The 16,741-nt window shown below is 35.8% G+C and overlaps 1 protein-coding gene across 1 annotated transcript; it reads right to left on the reverse strand.

Annotated features, from left to right (window-relative positions):
• Positions 1–814: 814 nt before the first annotated feature.
• Positions 815–7,888, reverse strand: LOC104899079 (hypothetical protein). Its single transcript, XM_010686213.4, has 4 exons — positions 7,524–7,888; positions 6,247–6,341; positions 5,188–5,309; positions 815–1,357 (listed from the first exon to the last, which is right to left on the reverse strand). Exons 1-4 carry the CDS (start codon positions 7,699–7,701, stop codon positions 1,270–1,272), a joined length of 483 nt encoding a protein of 160 aa, XP_010684515.1. The 5' UTR covers positions 7,702–7,888; the 3' UTR covers positions 815–1,269.
• Positions 7,889–16,741: the final 8,853 nt, after the last annotated feature.

Raw genomic sequence — 16,741 nt, forward strand, 5'->3', positions numbered from 1 at the left:
AAGACAGTAGAGAAGAAGAAAGTGTTTTTCGGATTTTTCTATCTTTAATCAATCAATAAACCTCGGTATTTATAGAGAGAAGTAAAGCAGAACGAGGCTGAAAACGTGGGTACAAACAGTCACTTAGTGGGAAGAGAAAACAGCAACAGTTATGGCACGAAATTAGGATTGACGGCACATTAAGGGAGAAAATAAAGGAAAAAACGGTAACTTTAATTCTGGCTTGAAACAGTCATAGAACTTAAAGAATATTGACCCAACACTTTAATTAAGTTATGTTTATTCCCCAAGGCCCAAGGCCTGAACCGGGCGTGTGGTAACTCCACTCACCACATGCCCACTAAAAGTCCTTTTGCTACACAACTCAATGGGTATAGAAAGTGTAATGGTTATAAACCCCTTACACTCCCAATTATTCTTTCAATGTGGGACTTTTCACATTCTTTTGAAGCAACTCTTTCTTTAAAAAAACCTTTATAAACTCCAACATTTGAGAAGTGAATTAAAGACATAATTTATGTTTAATAGTCAGTAATGGTATTTGGTCAATTTGTTTCAACCATTTGAGGGGTGCATGGAGCACAATTTAAAACATGAAAGTTATTCGTAAAAGCTCAAGACATCTACTAAAATTTCGGAACAAAAAATACATCATTCGGAAAATTGGATTGTCATTATCGTTTATCTATTGTAAAATTTTAGCCCTTGCAAAAACTAACATCTATTAGACCAAAAGGATTTGGTAAATGGCTTTTGACATTGTCATATGATCAAACAGGGAAGAAAATATTCCGATTTCTAGCTAATAAGCTAATTGAGTAATTCTTTCTTTAAGCTTTTGCATTTATCTTTAGCAACTAAACAATAAACATTTTAGTGACTGGTTTTCACCAAACACTAATATAAACAACCATCATGAACCACTAATAGAAATAACTCGTCAAACCACCAAACTAAAACAGCTAATTAGCACCAAACACCCCATATAAATCTGGACGCATCTCTAAGAAATTTGCCGTTGACTCAGTCACTTCCTCCCACCTAATTTTGCACACTTAAAATATAAAAAAAAATACCGCCATGCATCACACAGGCTTATGGAGTACTTCTCTACTCATATACAATAATACATCAGTATCATTTTCCTACTAATATTTCATCACTCCAATTCTCCAAAAGTGATGAAAATAATTATTACACATATAAATAATGAAAGGGCATTATTTAGTGCATTTCACCAAACATCAGACAATGGTTTCAGAACGGAATTTAGTGCTTAATCTTAGGCTTCTTGACGATCATCACAGAGCAATGAGCATGATGAGCACAGTAGTCACTTACGCTGCCCAGAACAGCCCTGCAACAAAATTTATGTCACTATCAGTTTCTTTTCATAAACAATTCCTAAAAACTCCTTTTATCATAAAATTCGCCCGCATAACACGCTTTAGAAATATGATGAAAACGATAATTACAAAACATACCATTGGTTGAACATGGTTTCGTTGCATGACAAAGGATATACAAAAGTTGTATTAAGAAACTTTTTGATCCATCCTCTCATCCGTAGTAATTATAGCAAGAACATCCCAGTGCTAAAATCTCCGCACAATGCATTAATAACATCTGTTACCCGGACTCCGCAAATTTCGCTAACTACCGGTGTCGATACAACACGATACCAACACAAAATCCGTGTCAGATTCGACAAGTATCACTCGGACACGGCTAACCCTAGATGCTCAAACCCTATAGTTCGGATGCAAAGAGGAAAAGAAAAGAGAACTCTTAAGAAACCAGCACTAAATGTAGATGGAAGAGGACAAATACTTAGGGCTTGATTCGTCTTTGACACTCGAGTGGATTCATGGTGGTTTCGTGATGTTGTGAGAAACTTTAAGTGGCTTCATGGTGGCTACCCGTATGGCGGTTCAGAGTGCGGTTTGGACCGCACCAAACCGCAACCCAAACCGTTTTTTCACGATTTGGATTGGTTTGCAGTTTTAAAATTGCGGTTGGGTTCTGATTTCAAGTTGGGTTTAATTTTAATTTTTGTAAACCAAAACAGGACCATAAGATGCAATTTTATATGATTTTTTTAAAAAAAATTTAAATACATATAACAAGGTGGCATACAAGTATACAACTGAAAAAATAAGTTTGAGGTAAAGAACTTGAACACTTTTGATAAATTATTATTTATGTTTCATTTTGTAGGCAACTTCATATTCATTTGGACTCTTTATATTTATGAACAATTTTTTTTACTCTTAGATTACAAAATTAATGTCGTGGAGGAAAATATGATTAAACCACAAACCAAAATGCATCAAACCGTTTTGCGCGGTTCGATTTGGGTTGATTTGGGCAAAAGTACGGTGTGGTTTGGGTTGAAAAAATGTTAAACCGAGTTGGGTTACATCCCAAACCGCACCAACCCAAACAGCGAACACCCTTAACTACCCGTCTAGGGTTTCTCAAATCTAGGGTTTGTCTTTTGGAATCATGGCTTCCTGGTTGGCTACGTGGTTGTCTTGTAAAATAAAAAAAAAGGGTGTAGTCACATGGAGGGAGACTCAAAAAACAATGTTCTATTTTTGACTTTTTCTGTTTTCTTTTTCATTCTCCTCTGTGTCTCCCTTTTCTTCTTTTCTCTTTCTTTTAGTGTGAAAGTAATGATCATGGATTACGTACTCTTGTACTTTCTTTTTATTTATTTTTTCTTATGTAGATTTAGATTATTGGATTTTTTATATTAGAAAACTTGAGCGAGAAGCAAGCATTTCTCACCACCAAGCACGCAAGCACCAAGTAGTCATTAGTTCGGCCATTGTGCAACACATGCCTATCACTTTGCCAAGGACGACCAAGCAACAAAGAACATGCCACCATAGGCACAATATCGCACGAAATTTGCTCCATGTAAGCCCCAACACGGAAACCTACAAGAGCTTACTTTTAAACCCAAACACCATCATCATTAAGCCAACTTAACTTATAATGATTTAGATACTTTCGAGTTGCAGCTTTAAGGGATCAATCAAGGACTACACCATTAGTGCAAAAACCACTATCAATAATAAACGAACAAAGCTTACCATTTATTAAACAATTCGAATAAAAGAAGTTTACGCGTTGCTTATTTTCACCCTCTTCGTGGCTTTGAGCGATTAAAGAATGTCTCAAGATTATGTTTCTTGGTTTATGCTCGAGTGCACAAATACATTGGCTCTCCCGAAAAGAAGGATCATCCATAGTAGGCTTGGGCTTAGATGAAGAAGGAGGTGGCACATCACTTGTTTCTTGTGCCAAAAATGAAAAGTACTCATTTCGAATCACAAAGGATGGAGTTGTTGGGATAATTCTTGGCAACATGTTCTAACCCTTGACAACGATAACAAAAAGTTTTCTAACCTGTAACATTCGAACCTAAGGGAACTATAGGGGATGAAGCTTCAGTTGCTTTGTCATTGGTCTTCTCCATAGCAGAATCAGTAGGGGAAAGGAGATGAGATGCATCCATGCCTTTCAATCTTGGAATCAAGATTGCAAAGATCGTCAAACGTGATGTTGAAGTTCGACAAGATGAGCAATAGATGGCTTTAAACCCACGAGAAAATGTGCATTCGTTTGCTCTTCTTCCTCCATAATTTCACACGCTATAAGCAACCTCTCAAACTCCATGATGTATTGTTCGACCCTTAAGAAAGATTGCTGCAAAGAATTAAGCTTTAAGTAAGATCATGTTTGTAGGATCGAGGTACAAACCTTTTTCGCATCTTGGCCTTAAGAGATGACCACAAATCAATTGATAATTTCCCTTTTCTTTCACGCCTCATCTTCATTGAATTATACCACAAGATGCATACTTTGTGAGTTTAAGTATAGCATATGCGAATCTAGCACCATCACTCAACCTTTTGTAATCGACGAAACGATTCGCTCGCCTCCCCCATAAGTAGGACTCTGGATCAAGATCACCATCGAAAGAAGGCAAATCAGCCAACTTAAGCTCTTCCTTACACCGTGGTGGTTGATGAGGAGGGGGTGGTGGTGGTGTTGTAAAGTTGGGATCACGTTGGAACTGTTTAAACACGTCGACTAAGGCACAAACTAGGGCTACAAGTTGTTGATGTCTAGCCTCGGCTTCCTCCGTTGTGGCTTGCAAGGCTAATTGCCATGGTCGTCAAGCATGGTGGGAAAAAAAATCAGTAGTCACATCACTTGATGTGATTCTTGATGAAAATATCAAGAGTTTAGGCTTTTGAGGTTGTAGTTTAGCTTTTCTTGTAATAAAGATTGAATCTTTAAGGTGAATCAATGAAAAAGTCAAACACTTTGGGGCTTGTTCAACTAGTTTGGACGAGTAACAAAGGGATATGGAGAACTCTAACTAATCGAGGACGAGGTTAAAGATCAACTATGTTTTTGTGGATTCACTCCTAAAAAATTTGGATTCACTCCGGAGGCAATAACTCACAATAGAATTACTTTAGTCAAACTCAAATTCATCACACTCTTATTGATTAGGCGCGCACAACAATCCTTGCTCTCCGAGTTAAATCATGGCCGAATTTCTCAAGAAAAACAAAAGAAAAGTTTTCTCCTAAAATCTAGCACAACTTAAGGAAAGTTTTCCGTTAAAACTAGCCAAAAATTCAGCATAACTTCAGGAAACATTTGCTTTAGGAAAGTTTTGCAAAACTTTTCATAAATCTTACAAAAACCACACGCCTAACTAGACTACTCACCTTTCCTTATTACAACTCATGACAACTCATCTATTTGGAGCTTAAGTAAATGACTTACAAGTTGATTTTTTGGACGGTTAAGTAATTAGACTAATTTAATTAGCTAACAATGACAATAAAAGACATATTTTTGGTTACATGTAAAACTTTCACTTTAAGAGTAAAGTAAAACCATGCAACATCGTAAGAAAGCATAAATATAGTTCCATGCACGTATCATGTCTAATGACAAGTTCACGAACATTGTTATTTAGGAGTACTTATTTTTATTGGACGGTCATCAAAAACCAGATATAGAGGAAACTTATATAATTAGTATCGGCCCATCCGATATAAAAATCATGGGGACATCACATATAACTATTACATCTTATGTTTGTAGCATTGACATTCTGAACAATTTCAAAATTAACCTTAAAAATTTGAATAAACATACCTCTTTATTGCTCCATAGCCATGACTACCTACAACCAACATGGAAGCATGGTGCTTCTCAACAGCCTCACAGAGCACATTCCTAGCATCACCTTCTACAACTTCTACGGCAACATCATCCAACTGGAACAAAAGCAAATTCCATGACTTTTAGCCACCTCAATAGAGTAAACTCATAATAAATGCAAACTTATTCAGAAATGCAACCAGCAATTGAAAACAACAAAGAACAAATTAACAAAACAAAAAAAAGACTATCCCAGTTTATAAGGGATATAGAGGATCCATTCAGTGCGCAGCTTAAGACAGAGCTGCAAGTCACCCCCTCTCCAAAGATTTGCAGACTAACATGCAACACTGCATGCACACGAGGTTCCTATTGAATTCCATTCATTTCCACCAGTAAGTAGGTATCATTATAGAATATAGATACAGCCAGCTGGCCCAGCTATACCAAAACTTAGGATAAAAGCTCTCATGAAAACTTTTTGGACCCAAAAGAGGTAATAAAGTTTTGAGTGCTTCTCATCTTTTCATATCTGCAAAAAATATAACCCAAGCATTGTTTTTGAAATTTCTTAATTACTTTACTACCACATAGGCCTCAAGGCACCTAACTAATTAAACTATGCATGACAAATGAGACTTCCAGAAGGCTTATGACCATGTGGAATAAGGTTTTAGTGAGGAAATGGGACAATTAAGTCCGCAAAAGATTCAATGTTCCTAAACACTCGCTCGGTCTATATCTTGTTCCTAAAGAGACGAACTAGTAGGATTAGCGGTTTATGATGATGATAAATGTTGATGAGACCTTGTGTCATTTTAATGCAACTACGACCATGCTATAATATCTGCAATCAAGGATGGGCAGCACATAACAAGCATTTTTAGAAGTTTTTCTATCTGAAGATGGTTAACATGGTGTGACAGAAGAGGCAGGATACTTCTTACCACATTTCATGCAATAGGAATGGAGCTTTATGGACAAAAAAGGTTTCCTTCCATTGACGATGAATATTTGTGACAAAGGAAAAAAAAAAGAAAAAAAAAACATTACCGATTTAGAGTGGCAGAGCTCTTTAGCCTTCTCTATGACCCTGGCAGCTATTTTCTTTAGATCAGTGTCCACAACGGGTAAAATTTCGGAACCTCCTGCAATCAATAATACCAGAAAGCCAATTATAATTCTAATACCAAAATACAAGAATAATTAACACTACACAATATACTCGATAATCAGAGCAAACATTACGAATCATATTTACCATTACAGACTTGGACCTTAAGGAACCTAGTTACATGGTTCATTCTTCTAAGCTTCTCAGGCATGATAAGTCAAAGAAAGTATTTAAACACGAGTCATGCAAAAAATTTCTTCAAAAAAAACCTGCAGATTGCAATACACACGCAGTTCATACAGGACTACGCAAACTATACAAAATAAAGTGTTCTGATGAACAGAAATCATAACTACTAATTACCTTAATTGAAAACACCAGTACTATATATCTTCCATCAGATCCTACAATTATCATCCATCTCATCAGATCCTCAGGCATAAGTAGGTACGGTACTAATTACATTAATCTAAGCTTTATTCTAATTGATAAAATTTAGTGTTTTTAAGTTAAAGAAAAGTGTCAGCTTGTTTGCTTGGATTGAACTGTGCATTCGACATACATAAGCCTAGACCTTGTGTTTCCCTTGTAGCCTAGACTCACATGAAACCCTCTTGAACATAGATTCGAGAGTACTATCCTTTACTATTCCAGTATTATTCGTCCATCACAAATAAAAACACAAAAAGATCCAAACACCAATAAAGTTACATCAGAGGTATTCTTTAAAACTTCCCTCAATTCCAAAAATATCTCTCAATGTTCAAATTAGAATATGAACAGACTAAAAACAATTAAGCAGCATACAAAAATGAAATCTAAGTTACTTCAACGGAATGCAGGCAAAGAAAGAACACTAAATATTAAGCAGTCGAAGTTTCCATCCTTACAATTCTTACATGGATCATGCAAAACAAAAAATTTATACATATGTAACCATATGGTGCAACATAATCTAGGAACGAAAAACCCATTATTCAACAACCTTAAGACAAACTCAAGCAACAATTTTACATCAAATCAACAATCATCCAAAATCAAAAAAAAAAAAAAAAAGTAGATAAACACGACCCAATGAAAAGTCCAAAATAAAAATCAGACTTAAAAACAAACTTAAAAGAAAAAAAAAAACAGACATACCAATGAAATCAAACTTGTAAATCAAGACCCAGAAAATAAATCAAAAACTGGGGGTGATCAAAGAAGGAAAACATACCAGGCCCAGCAAATCCAATAGCAGACATAGGAGTAGGTTTGGAATGAACAAGACAAAGTTTGAATGGGAAATTGGGTGCAAAAGGAATGAAGAAATGATCAATTGCCCATTCCAAAGCATAAAAGCTTTGTTCACTATCATCAATACCCAATAACATTACTGGTTTTTCAGACGCCATTGTTAAAACTCAGTTTTTTCTCTTTGATTTTCTCGGTTGTAATTAGGAGTTGGGATTCTGAATTGGGGAGAATATAAAGGAGAGAAATGAGGGAGACTTGAGAAAGAGAGTGGATTAGGCTTTAATGTAATAATAGGTACTTTATTCATTTATAGTGTAATAGTGCAATTCTATTCTTGGACGTTTCTGGGTGGTGTTGAGGTTGCGTATCTGATTCAGATACTACTACTGTCTCTCTGAGTCTGTGACTTTCTGATGAATTGAATTATTAAAGGGGATATATGCTTATCGTATGTTCTTTAGTATCAAATATCAGTCGTGGGGTTGAGGTTGATATTATCATATCTTGATAGAAGATGTTGGACTTTCTTTTTCATTTTGTAATCCCAAATAGTGATGATAGTGGAGCAGGTTAAGTAGGAGACTCGGCCTATTCCCGCCTTACAGGGACGGGAATGGGAATTAAAATCACACTTGCAATGGGTGATGAAGCGGATATGGATTTTATGATATACCCATCCCATCCTCGTCCACCTCGTCCCACCTCCGCCAGCCCCATATATCTATTATTAAAATTCTATCTATATATACTTACATTGTTCATAATTTTATTTTACGAAATATAAATTTGCGAGTACGAAGCGAATGCGGGTATCCATGCGGGTGGCGGGGTGGTGATGGGTTCAAATGCATACCTAGTGGAGGGGGGATGAGCTCAAATGTGTACCTGGTGGGAGCGGGGACGGGTCTTGAACTTTTCTTCGCAATGAGTGGTGGAGTGGGATAGAGATGAGAATTTTATGTGGGTGCGGGTATGGAGGTACCATCCTGCGCACCGGCCCCACCCAATTGTCATCCCTAATCCCAGCACCCTCACCAAAAGGAAAATGACAAACTGAGGTTGTCCTCATAGATGATACTTAGTGTGGTCAAAGAATTATGAGCCACACAAATGTGTTTGTAAAGCTCATGTCCCTTTTTTCGCTTTTCTTTTATCATCAAAACTAATTATATTCATTTTGTTTATTTACATAAATTTATGTAAATAATTTCCGAAGAGCCAAAAAATATTTATAAACAAAAGAAACTAAAAAAATTCCAATACTTTTTTTATGAGTCAAATTAATTTTCAAGTTGGGAAAAAAATTTGGAGCCAATTTTTTTTATACTCATTTTCTCTCTCCTCCTTTTCATTGTTATTCATGTTTTTCCTCCAAGAACTCAAGAGCACCTTCCTAGATCTTTCCATGATTTTCAACCGATTTCCTCCAAAATTCAACTCAATCTTCCACCATATCCCTCAATTTCGACCCAATTTTTTTCCTCAATTTCGACCCAATCTTCACTTTTATTATTGAACTAGCAAGCTTATGACCTCCATGCAAATTGAGCTAAAATCTTCATTATAGATGAAATCGATGCATGTTTACTTGAATATTTCGCATAGTAACGAATTTATGATTCTCTATCTTCATTTGAGTGTGAGTAAGATTAAACTTGCAATTTATGAAAAAATTTCCCCAAAAAAATCTAGGATTTTTGGAAAAATAAAATGAAGGTGTAGGTGAGATAATTGCTCAAAATTAATGCACTTCATACTTTTATTCGACAATTTATGGTAACATTTGCTGAGCAGTTCATACTTTAGTTTAACAATTAGATGAAAAAAATTCAGAACTTTCGAGACCTCCATTACAAGTTGAGTTGGTTTTAGTCTAACTTACTACATGGTTCAGTTAATTACTAAAAGTAATTTAGTTATGACCAAAAATAAAATCAATGTTTGGGTAAGATAATTGCTTGAAATCAATGCACTTCACACTTTTATGGGGTTACATTTTCTGAGTAGTTCATACTTTATATTAACAATTGGATTTTTTGTCAAAAACTACCTATTAATTACAACTTTTTGAAAACAACTACCTAATATGTCTAATTTTTAAAACAACTACCTTTTATCATGTTTTTTTTTGGTAGCAATACCAATACACAGTTAACGTTATTAATTTCGTTTGGTGGGCCCCACGTGACATTTCCCTCCATTTTACTGTTGTGGGTTTGTCTTCTTCCCCCTTCATTGAATTAGAACCACAACCTCATACTCCAATATTCAATGTCAACAAAAAAATTTATCTCTCCTTCTTTTTACTTGGTGAATTGCAAATTCCCCCATCATCTTTGATTATTCATTGAGCATCAACATCAGTAAAAGGCATGGTAAAAAGCAAGTAAACTGGCCCCGAACGTAAAAGCGAAAGAATAATTTCTTGCAAATTGGGAAATTCATAACCATTAACTGTAAATCAAAAATTTGTAAAGAGAAGGAACCATTTACCTGATTTTCAGATGCGAGATGAAAAATGTGAATCTTGTTGGTCTTCTTCAAATAATTTGAATGGTGGAAGAGGTGAGAGAGAATGGTGTGATGTGAAGAGATGAGATGAGAGAGAATGGTGTTTGAAGGAAATGGGGGAAGAGGTGTGTCGAATGAATTTGGGAAAGTAGTTAAGGGAAATGTCAAGTTGGGCCCACCAAACGGAATTACTAACGTTTACTGTGTATTGGTATGATGCATATGAGGAGCATCAAGTACGAAAACGTAGGTCACTGTACGCAAGACAGTGCCAACCACTGTGCGGAAGTCCTAGTTTTGTTAGGACATCTATGTAGTATCCTAGTTCTGTTAGGAGACTATGTAGTTTAATTAATTTTAATTGCTTTAATTTAAGTATTTAAGTGATAAAGGAATCCTATTATACTTAGGAGTCTAATTCCTTTGTCATTGAGTCTAATTAGGAGTTTTATTTTTATAATTATCTTTAAAATAGGCGTGTGAATTAGAGATAAGTATTAGGTTGTTATTTATCTTTATCCTTTAAGATAAAGATAGGTAAGTTTGTTGGTTATTTTTGTTTATCCTTTAACCGAGCTTTACTAGATAAGTTAGGAATCTTGTACTATATAAAGGCTATTTCGTTCATTAATAAAATCAGTTTGTTGAGTTTTAAGAAAAGTGTTAAGCTTGTGCTTGCATAGAACTGAGAGTTCAAATACACAAACCGCGACTTTGTGTGATCTTGGAGTTGAGACTCACAAGAGAACCTCTTAAACTGCGATTTAAGAGTCTATCCTTTTTAATATTATTGTTGTTCATCAATAAATTCATAAAAACACAAAAATAGGTCGAACCGCCAACAAAAATCACATCAGTAGTGCTACAAAAAAAAACATGATAAAAGGTAGTGGTTTTAAAAATTAGACATATTAGGTAGTTGTTTTCAAAAGGTTGTAATTAATAGGTAGTTTTTGACAAAAAAGTCCTTAACAATTAGATGAAAAGAAAATTTGCAAAATTTTCGAGTCCTCCATTGTAGTGGAATATCACTAACTAGCATTTTTCTAAATTATTGCAGGACTTAGGTAATTACTAAAGTTATTTTGGTTCATGACCCAACATAACCACTATATATGTTAGGTAATTACCTAATTATATTAGAATATTACCAAATATTTTAAGGTAATCACCTAACCCAATTAGAGCATTAACTAAAATAATAATTGATTCGAGCAATGGTAACAAATTATTTAACTCTAACATATATAATGAGTAAATTTTATGATTAAGATGTGGGTTATTGATAACCTAATTCATGAGGTTTTATGTGGTTTATATGATGATATGCAATCTGGGTAAAATGTTGCATTTTTCCTTTTTCTTTTGCTTTCAAATGATAGAAATGAATGACTTTGGTGATATGAAAGGTTCATTGGTAGAATGTTTATGTGAAAAGTGGATTGAAATGGTAAAAAAACTCTCTCAAAAGAATCGTCTCCATTATAGTGAAAAGTCACTTGTTTTTTTTGTCTAAGTTACTGCAGGGTTTAGGTAATAACTAAAGTTATTTTGGTCATGAGTATAACCATTATATATGTTAGGTAATTACCTAATTAGATTAGGATATTACCAAACATTTTAGGTCAACACCTAGCCTGTTTTAAAGCATTACCAATAATAACAATTGGCTTGGACAACGCCCTCAAATCATTTAACTATAACAAACATGATGAGGAAATTGTATGCATAAGATATGATTTATTGATAACCTATTCCATTAGGTTTTATGTGGTTTATATGACAAGATTGTACATTGCATTTTTTTTCCTTTTATCTTTTGCTTTCAAATGATATAATTGAATGACTTTGGTGACATGAAAGGTTAATTGATAAAACGTGTATATGAACAGCGGATTGGAATGGTAGAAGATCTCTAAAAAGAATCATCTCTATTATAGTAAAATGTCATTGGTTTTTTGTCTAAGTTACTACAGAACTTAGGTAGTTACTAAAGATATTTTGGTCATGACCTAATATAACAACTATATACGTTAGGTAATTACCTAATTAAATTAGGATATGACCAAGCACTACTATATTAAAAGGCAAAGGCAACACACCAAAATCGTTGCAATAGGGTTAAAAGTCGTTGCAATAGACCTACTGCAACGATTTTGTACCGTCGCATTTGTTGGCGTTGCAATAGGCCTACTGCAACGACTTTTAGCCCTATTGCAACGGATGAATGTGTCATTGCCTTAGATCATATATCTTTTGCAACGGCTTTGTTAGTGGCAGGTTATGCAACATTCTTGGCTACTGCAACGCCTAAGCTAGTGCGACGGCTTGAAGCTACTGTAATGGAATTTTTTTTTTCATTTTTTGGTGATATTGCAACGATTATTAATGTAACATGTTGAAAACCTATAATATTACAGCTCTTGATATATATTAGTAACGATGCAACAGATGCAAAAATACTCTTGAAATGCCAAAAATAATTGTCATATATATATATATATATATATATATATATATATATATATATATATATATATATATATATATATATATATGTATCATAATATCCAAAAATAATTGTCATATATATTTGTATCATAATATCCAAAACTAATTAAACTAAGAGTATACATGACAAATCCTAATTAATGAAAATTAACGTACTTAATCAAACCCAACTAATAAATATTTGTTTTAGTACCACAAATTCCTTTTAAGTACACATATAGATCATTTTGCTTCTAAATATCGCTCCACTTGATCTGTTTTGCTGCTCTCCTGAGTTTCACTAATTAACCAGAGGTTGTCCGGCTCGGTTAAATCCCAAATCATCAGGAATTTCACCAAGTCTCTCCTGAAAAGCAAATATAGATGTTGATGATTGCCTTAAAAAACAGAATTCAGAAAGTTTCTTCCAAAAAATAAGAAGTAAAAGTATATAGATGTTGATAATGCAGGTGCAAGTGCATATATATATGTGTACACAAATTCTGAGACTTCTTGATAGAATCTCGAGTATCATTCCTGATATTGAAGCAGCTCAGCCTCAGTGCTTACTAGGAATACATGCACTTTGCCAGTTACACAATGCAAATGAGAGAGCCAAGGAGCTCGTTGATAATTGCTGCAATTCTAGTAAGCTTTTCCTGGTATGTAAATCAATATAAAGCAGAAATCCCTAAAATAGTACCTCTTCCTTCATTAGTATGAAGAAGCATCTAGTTCATTAACCTGTCCTTTTATGATAATAATAAGTACAATAATAAGTATGAAGAAGCATCTAAAGTGGTTGTGCACTGGACATCTTATGCAGTAGTAGCACACAACATAAATTTCTGCATTTTCATTCTCTATTCTTCAGACGTGCAGTCAACTATAGTACAATATGTAGTAGGAATTTCAAATATGGCACTTGTGCCTCAGTCTATGACTATGTAGAACGCAATGTCAGCATAGAAGTTAAGGTAAAATTGAACTTCAGAGAGAAACATATAGAATGAACAAACAACAGGTTTAGTATTATGATGGCCAGTCAAAGAAAGACCAAAATCCAGCATAATTCAGTGTTCATTTCTCTAAAACCCACTTCAGTTATAACAAAAGGGTAGCTGGGTGTAAAGAACAAAATGATTTGACATTTTGGATAACTCTAATCATATAATGCAGCGTTTTAACGTTTCAAGCCAAAATTTAACTGATGTAACAATTTTAAGATACATCAGTTAACTTGGAAAATTTAACAACAGCAGCAATAAAGAGACTTCACTTTCCCACTCATTATCCCCATGCTAAAGAAAATGCCTATTTTACATTCATTTTTTCAGTAATTGGAGAGCTTTCTCAAAGTCATGTAACCCATTACCTTTCTACTCATCACATGGATTATATGCTTTTTATGTTGTAGAGAATGAAAACTTTATTTTCATTCTCTACGACATAAAAAGCATATAATCCACTAGTACATAAAAGGCCATTTGCGTCCCCGGATTTGCGTCGTACAGACACGGAAGTGACGCAAAAAATATATTTGCGTCGCATGCCAAAGAGCATTCGACGCAAAACAACAATATTCATATCAGCAATACGAGCAATATGCGTCGCACCATTTGTAAGTGCGACGCAGATTACCTTTGTGCGTCGCACCTGCTCCTTGTGCGACGCATATTGTGAGTCTGAGTTGGGGGGAAATTGAGCCCAATGTGCGTCGCACTAGGGGTTGGGTGCGACGCACAAAGGTAATCTGCGTCACACCCTTTGCACGTGCGACGCAAATTACCTTTGTGCGTCACACCCAGCTCACTAGTAGAAAAAGGACGATTTGCGTCCCTTGATTTGCGTCGCACAGACACGGAGGTGATGCAAAAAACCTATTTGCGTCGCATGACAAACAGAGTACGACGCAAAACATGGGTACAAGTACCAGATACAAGCTATATTTGTCGCACAGACACGGAAGTGACGCAAAAAACCTATTTGCGTCGCATGACAAACAGAGTACGACGCAAAACATGGGTACAAGTACCAGATACAAGCTATATGCGTCGCACGTGCCTTAAGTGCGTTGCAAAAGATCAATTTGCGTCGCACCTCAATCAACGTGCGACGCACATACCCAACCCAATTTGCATCGCACCGTATTTAATGTGCGACGCATATACCAAGGCCCACTCATTTTTCTTTCAAAAACCACGCATGCCCTAATTCTCTTTCAGCCGCGTCATTTTTACTTTCATCAGCCGCGTCATTTTTATTTCAAAAGATCTCTCTCTCTCTTCAGCCGTTTACTTTCATCAGATCTCCCTCTCTCTCCACCTCCCTCTCTCTCCATCTCCCTCTCTCTCTCCATCTCTCAGCCGTTTACTTTCATCAGCCGCGTCATTTTTCCGGCGAATTTTCTTCTTCACCAACAACAACACCATTTCCGGAGAGCGAATCTTCAGCATCGAAGACCCGAAAACACCAACATCGACGATTTTTCATCCTTTTTTTCACCGACGAGTTCGAGATTTGAAGAAAGAACGAGATTTCGTTCTTGGTGATTTAGGTTTTTTTAAAATATATTTAGTGCAATTTCATTCTTGTATGTTAGATCTGATTTTGTTTTTTAGGTTCATTTTATTAATTTCGTTTTTTGTATTTTAGATCTGAATATTTAAGTTTTTAGTTTTGTTTTTTTATTTTTTCTGTTTTTATTAGTTTTGTTGAATTCGTTTTTAGCGAAGGAAGTTCATTCAAATTTCGTTTTGTTGAATGCGTTTTTTCTGTTTTTATTAATTTTTGTATTTAAGTTTTTTAATTTCGTTTCAGATCTTGCTTGGCTTTATCTTTTATTAGTTTTGCTGAATTTCGTTTATGTATTATTTGTAATTTATGTATCTATTATGTAGGCATTTTTAGTTTTGCTGAATTTCTATTCACGAATTTCAGTTTAGATGTATGCGCATACGTTTGCGTTTTGTTATTTTTAGGATTTGTTGTTAGTTTGTTATTTTTTTGTATGTTATAGTTTTAAATCTGATGTTAGTGGTAATGTTGATATTTTTTTCAATTAAAATTATATAAAACCATGTAACTTCTAGTATTTTTTGTTGTTTTTCTTGTATTTTAGATCTGATGTTCTTCTTCTAGTTTTTGCTGTTTCTATACCACTACCAACTCCACTTTCTATGCTTTCTAGTTTTTTTTTTATTAAAAAAAAATTGCAATTTGCGTCGCACGTGGCCCAAGGTGCGACGCAAATCACTCATCTGCGTCGCTCCCTAGGCGATGTGCGACGCACATTACCCTTTGAGCTTGGTGAATTGGGCTGGCAAGGTCCACTTGCGTCGCACCATATACAGGTGCGACGCAAATAGGTGAACCATCTGCGTCGTTTTCGCATACGACGCAGATCGATTCCGAGTCATTTGCGTCGAGGGCTTTGGCGTCGCACCAAAGTCCGACGTAAATAGGCGCCTCACATCCGACGCAAATTGCCTTTTCTGTACTAGTGGCTCCTTGTGCGACGCATATTGTGCGTCTCAGTTTGGGGGAAATTGAGCCCAATGTGCGTCGCACTTGGGGCTGGGTGCGACGCACAAAGGTAATCTGCATCGCACGTTCAGCCCATCCGACGCACATTGGTCTTCGAAAATAATAATATGGCCCAGCAAGCACCAACAACGGCATTATTCTAATTTAATTTGGAGCCCTAAGTTACATGCGAAAAACCTCTATGTTCTCTCCACTTGCTAAACACCATCATATTCGTCGACGTTGCTTCTCCGGCGCTCTTTATAATCTCCGATCTCTCTCGCCGGCGCTCCATCACCCTCGCTGGTGACATTAACTCCGAAATACTATTTCTAATTCTCGTTGCGGTGCGTTAGACTTTGCGATTCGCACTTCATTTTCTGCCCTTATCCGGCGAACTCACCATCTTCGCCCCACTTCTCCGGCGAACTCACCCTCGGTGCGTGCGTTCCCTGCCACTTCTCCGACGAACTCACCACACTTCCTCTCTCTCTTTTCGGTGCGTGCGCAAGGAAGGGTCACTCTCTTCTCTGCCCTGCCACTTCGTCGGCTCCTACACGTTCGTGCCGTCGCCGCTGTGGACTGAGTTGCTGCCGTCGGTCCCGCCGCCGACAATGTATGTAATTCTTGATTATTTTTTTTTAATTTTTTTGTATTAATGTATATTAATCA

The sequence above is a fragment of the Beta vulgaris genome, chromosome 7 (genome assembly GCF_026745355.1).
Source record: "Beta vulgaris subsp. vulgaris cultivar EL10 chromosome 7, EL10.2, whole genome shotgun sequence".
NCBI lineage: Eukaryota > Viridiplantae > Streptophyta > Magnoliopsida > Caryophyllales > Amaranthaceae > Beta > Beta vulgaris.